Source organism: Dendrobium catenatum, unplaced genomic scaffold (genome assembly GCF_001605985.2).
Source record: "Dendrobium catenatum unplaced genomic scaffold, ASM160598v2 original_scaffold_86101, whole genome shotgun sequence".
Lineage (NCBI taxonomy): Eukaryota > Viridiplantae > Streptophyta > Magnoliopsida > Asparagales > Orchidaceae > Dendrobium > Dendrobium catenatum.
This window is the reverse complement of record NW_021404542.1, coordinates 397547-403152: the sequence shown is the minus strand read 5'-3', so window position 1 is coordinate 403152 and position 5606 is coordinate 397547. Positions and strand designations below refer to the sequence as shown.

At 33.5% G+C, this 5606-nt stretch overlaps 1 protein-coding gene across 1 annotated transcript in view; it reads right to left on the bottom strand.

The window, feature by feature from the left end:
• Positions 1-2613: 2613 nt before the first annotated feature.
• Positions 2614-5606, bottom strand: part of LOC110104180 (polyadenylate-binding protein 4-like) — a 15103-nt gene continuing 12110 nt past the window's right edge. The window contains exons 9-10 of the mRNA XM_020833170.2: positions 2982-3158; positions 2614-2859 (exon numbers count right to left, since the gene is read on the bottom strand). Coding sequence (XP_020688829.1) covers positions 2659-2859; positions 2982-3158 — 378 coding nt within the window. The 3' untranslated portion in view covers positions 2614-2658. The remainder of the gene's footprint in view (positions 2860-2981; positions 3159-5606) is intronic.

Genomic DNA, 5606 nt, shown 5'->3' with positions numbered 1-5606 from the left:
TTTGATTAAAGAGAAATTTCTCTATAAACCCTTTTTTACATATTTCACAAAAATTACTAATTTCTATGTAAATAATAGATTTTATCAAAATTTGGAAGAGATGTTAGTTCCTTCACCTTTGTAATTGGTCTTAATATATAATTTTTTAAAAATTTAAGTTGAAAAATAAATTCGTTTAAATTAACAAAATTTTAAATTTTAAAATAGTTATACAAAATCTTGATGATAAAAAAATATAATATAAAAATATAAATTTTTTATGCATTTATATATATATAATATTAAATATATATGTTTAAATACGTAAGTATTATATGTATAACAAAAATTATTTAGATATTAGATAAAAATGGTATTTAAAATTCCAATATTTAAAAAAATATCCATATCTTCAAAATGGTATTCTGCCTCGCTAATCCTTTTTGCTTCTTTTTATGATTCATCCTCGACAACGGTGACATACTTGAAAAGAAGTGAAATTATACTGTGCGGAGTCCGGATGTAGCTATGCTTCTAAACTCAAATGAATTCATGACTCGTGATTGTTCATTTGCATTTTTCAATTTGTGTGTTTTGTCAGCTTGATCAGCCCGGCCAAGCCTGAAATTTTAATAATTTCTCCAAACCTTGAATTTTTAGGAGTTCAAATTACTCGGGAGCCATATTACTTGTCATCTGCGCATCCACTTTTGTTCTTCAACATTATTTATTCTCTTTGTATATCCGGCATTCTAAACATATCACACACTGTCTAATCACATTCAGGCACTAAAGGCTTCATCTTCCAAAAAGGTTACTCTGTCATTCTTATTTAGCTCGTCTTCAAAGAAAAACTTTTTTTTTGTGTTTAGAATTGTTCAAGTTTAGTGTACTTCCATGTCGTAAAAAATTGTTACTAATATTATTACTATTGATTGTTACTTCTACTATGATCAATGATGTAATGAATTGAGATGTGATTACTATTGATTGTTACTTCTACTATTAAAGACTTTTTTTAAAAAAATTTATTTGACATCAACGAGACACACTAACTAGTGAATGCTTGTGAAAGCGAGGTGATTGTTCCAACTAAGCTATAATTACTATAACCTACTAAGTATAAGTCCATCCATGTATACTTATTAGGCACTTGTAAATACACTATATAAGCATGTACATGCATGATCTAAAAACACACATAGAAGAGCAGAGCATGAATTTTTATAGTCCACAATAAGAAGAATTTTTTTGAGATAAATTATTATTTTGAGGTTAATTTTTTTTTATTTTTAAATTAATAATTAATGCAAATTAAAAAATCAATATTTTTATCAATTTATTTATTAAAGATTAAAATTTTGAGGCAATAATATATGCAGCAAACTATTTATGCTTCTAATGTTAATTAATTTCTATATTTACATTGAATTATTATTATGGGCATAATATAAAAGAAAATTCTACATATTAAATATGTTAGTAATATCCGACGGAATCGATAAGCCTAATGCATTATTCATACCCATTTGTTAAAACTAAGTACACATTATTTCCATTTAGTGCTAGTCTTATGTGCTACTTTGCATTTTCCAGAATTTAAACTAGTTTATCTGTTGCACATTTATGCCTTCAATATAGAATTGATACAAATTGATAATAGAATGCGCATAAAATTTATTAACTAATACAAGTTCAGTTCCCGGCTCCGGATGACTATCATATTGGAGTGATCCAATCCAATTATTAACGAGATTCAATTGATAGCTATTATATTGGAGTTAAGTAACAATCATAAAACTATAATAAATAAGAATGAGAGTATAAATAAATAAAAGGCCAAGTTGTTTGATACCAGCATCTAACTGGCTTAGTAAAACAAACCATTTCACTTCAGATAAACTTATTTCAATTTCTTATATTCAAGTTTATTGTTTATATTTTAGTGCTTTATTTATTTAATTATCAAAGCATTTCCTGACACAAGTTTTAACTGCACTAAATTAGCTGTCTGTAAATAAAAGTATTCTTGCTAACAAAAAGATCGTGCATATTTTTCCCCATTATTGTATTTTGAACCATATAATAAAATTATTCATCCCAATGAGCATATCACTCATTAGGTATTACTATAACAACTACTTCAGGATAGAGAAAAGAACATATTTGGCCATGATCAAATGACCTAATTTTATTCTGCAACATAGCGGTACAGGTTTACCATAAGCATGTGCAAACAATTTTAAGCAATGCAATACAACAGTACTTAATTAAACACCATCATGTAAAAATTCAATAAAAAGTTGGAGTATAAAAATAGCATCAGTTGTCCAATCTTACAACACAAAGCAGTTAACATCCGACGGAAAAAGTTCTTGAAAACAGGAAATTGAGAATTGTCTCAGAAAAATGAACTGAAAGGAAAATCAATCATAAGCCATAAAATGCAAAATATTATTAAATAATTTATAATAGACGATGTTAATATAAATTGTATCAGAATAACTCTGATCAAAGTTATTAGACCATCATAATAAAAATATTTTATAAATACTGCTAATTTTAATATAAAGTTAATAATTTTTTAGCGCATTCTGATTAATATCAGAATATTTTCACATAATTTATTATCTATTATTAATCGTGTCATCGAAATCTTTTATTAAGAATTATTATCAATTAATTGACCGCAATCTCAGCAGATGAAAAATTGTTAGAACTAATAGCACCATGGCTGCTCATTTTGGTCTTGGAGAGCTCCAAAACTCCAGCAGCCTCTTCCACCTTTGCTGCAAGCGCTTCAGGTGATTCCAGCAACAGCAGTAATTCCGAGTTATCTATCTGTAGCAACATTCCAGTAATTTTAGCCGCCAACTCCGCCTGGAGCACAAAATCAATATATTCATGTAAATGATCAGGAGGAAACAGATCTCTCATAGTTCCCCTTATTTATTTATTGGTTCTTCAATTACTAATTAAATTGGAAAAGCTCAAAGAATGACCTTGAGTTTCTGAACCAACGGGAAGAGGTGTTGACCAAGCATTTGTTTTTGTTGCTGGGGTGGAGTGGTAGCGAGCATACTATTGAGCATCTCCATCCTTTCGGTGTTGGAAGAAGCAGGAAGAGTCCGTTTTAAATCATTCATATCTTCCTGTCTTTCGTAGTGTACATTATTTGTCTGTAAAGAAAGCTAATTATATTCATATTCAAAAAGAATATAGAATAACAAAAAAGACCAACTTAGTTGTTTTCTGGTAAAGTTCAATTCATTTTGACGAACTAAACATCATGTTTGATGCTGGCAAAGTTCCGTTCGCCTTGCACAAGCATAAAATTACAGATGAAAAAAAAAGGTGATATATGTGTAAAGGACATAAATATGAAGCTGTAAATTTGACCTTTGGTTCAGTGTCGCAATTTAAAATGTAAATGAACCAGAAATATCCCATGACCATAAGTAGCATAGATTCATGCAATCACTTCATAAATAAAACAACTTTTTAAAGTACAAATGTGCCAAGAAAGATGATTATCGACAGCTTAAATTGACTCCTGAAAGTTGGGACTTCCTGCTGGCTAGCAGGAGACCGGAATCCACAATAGCAACAAAAATGCTCAAATTATAGTCCACAGGAAAACAATCCGAAGAAAGAGAATAGAGTTTAATGAAATGATTAAATGGTTATTACTTTCAGGCAGGTATGATGTGCTAAGAGTAATGATCCTTCAGTACTACCATCCTTTTTTTATAAAGGAATTTTCTTAAGACAGCACCTACTATGGTGGAAGCACTGAGCTTTGCTGAAAGTTTCCAACAATTATTAGCATGCAAGACAAGAAAGAAACAATTCGCCATGTACAGAATACAGTGAAAATCGCAATCTGACAAAGCATTAAGCAAATCAACAATAAATTGTAAACACAAGTCTTTAAAAGGACATTGGTTCAAAACATCACCTAAAAGTTAGATGAGCATGTAGACATAATAAATATGAGTTACCAAAATATCCAAGTGTATTAATTAAGAAATTGAAAAGTTCATTTGGAGTACAATATAATAAATATGTTGATTATGCACAAAAAGTTTTAATAATCTAATCAAGAAGTTAGGCATAATCAACAAAAAATAAATAAAAGCAAAAAACTAAACATAAGGGAGACCATTTCAAACATCTTTGCATTTACAGCAACTCAATAATCAATGTACAACATCTTTCCATCTACAGCAACCCACTTACTTATAGACAGTAATTCTCCATTTCTAGTCTCTAGTTAAATCTAGATCAGTTGAAATAAATATTATTTTCAAGATTTATTTCATTCAAAGATGTTTCTTGTCCTCTTTATGTATATTGCATTTTTCTTTACACAAATTAACACTCCCGTTGCCAGGTGCAAAGTCCTGGATGAGAAAAGTGGAGGGTTGCGTTAGGTAGTTGACAGCCAGCGTAAAACTTGTCGAACAATAATGACATGAATCCTTTAAGAAATTGTGTTAATGCTAGGGCGTCCCCTGGAAGCGACGCGCTGTATGGCCTGAATACAGTGACAAGTGTGCAAGAGCCGCTGCACCGGCTGTTGACGAATATTTTCGCATCGACTCGACCACGATCGAGCCCGACAAGCTCGATCGCGCTCGATCAACTCAATTGATCATCGTCGAGGTGAAATTAATCCGAATTAAGCCTCAATTTAATTTAATTAAATCAAATTTAATTTAATTAAAATCAAATCAAAACCAATCGAACCCCGTCGAGCGTCGTCGAGCCCAATTTGACGTAATTCAGCATCAATTCAAGTTCAATTTCATGAAATTAAATTGATTGAATCCAATCGGACCCAAACCGACCCAAATCGGTTCGGGTCGAGTCCAATACGGACTCAATTTCAGCCCTAATTTGATAATTTGGGCTTAATTTGATTCTCAAATCAGAAATTGAGATCAATGGCTCAGATTTCATCCCAAATTTTGCCCTAAGTCCCTCATTTTCACGTGTGTGAGGGCTGATTGGGCGGTTTTTGGCGGCATAAGCTGGTTGGGCGTGCGCATCTAAGGGCGCGAAAGGGAGAAGGGGGAGCCCCGTCGCTTCTTCGTTGGTTCCGTCCCGACATACAGAGAGGGAGAGGTCGGGAGAGGGGGAGAGCCATTCGGCTCCCCGTTTTGTTCCGTCCAGAACCAGAGCACGGGAGAGAGGGAGAGAGAGCAGTTCGGCTCTCTGGTTTCGTTCGCTCGCCTCATCCAGGCGGAAGCGGTAGAGCTCCGTGGGTTTCGTGCGTCTGACCCGTCCAGGCCTTCACGTCCCCAAGGTGTCCGTCTCCCTTGGCTGCCGAGTCCTCCAGGTCCGGTTCTCCAAGTCCGGCCGAACTTTCTCCTTCCTGCAGCATTTCTTCGAGTTGAGGTTAAATGAAGAAGAGATTTCCTCCGCTCAGTTGCTGTTTTCTCCTCTCATGGACTGAAAGGAACCTTTCTTTTGCTTCAATTTGCTTTCTTCTTCCACCAAAAGGAGGTAGGAAGCCTCTACTTCCTTCCAAATCAACTTCGGTGACATTGGGATAGCAAAATCTGCTGTTTGGGGTGTTCTTGGACAGCAATCTGCTGTCCGGAGCAGTTTGGACAGCAAATCTA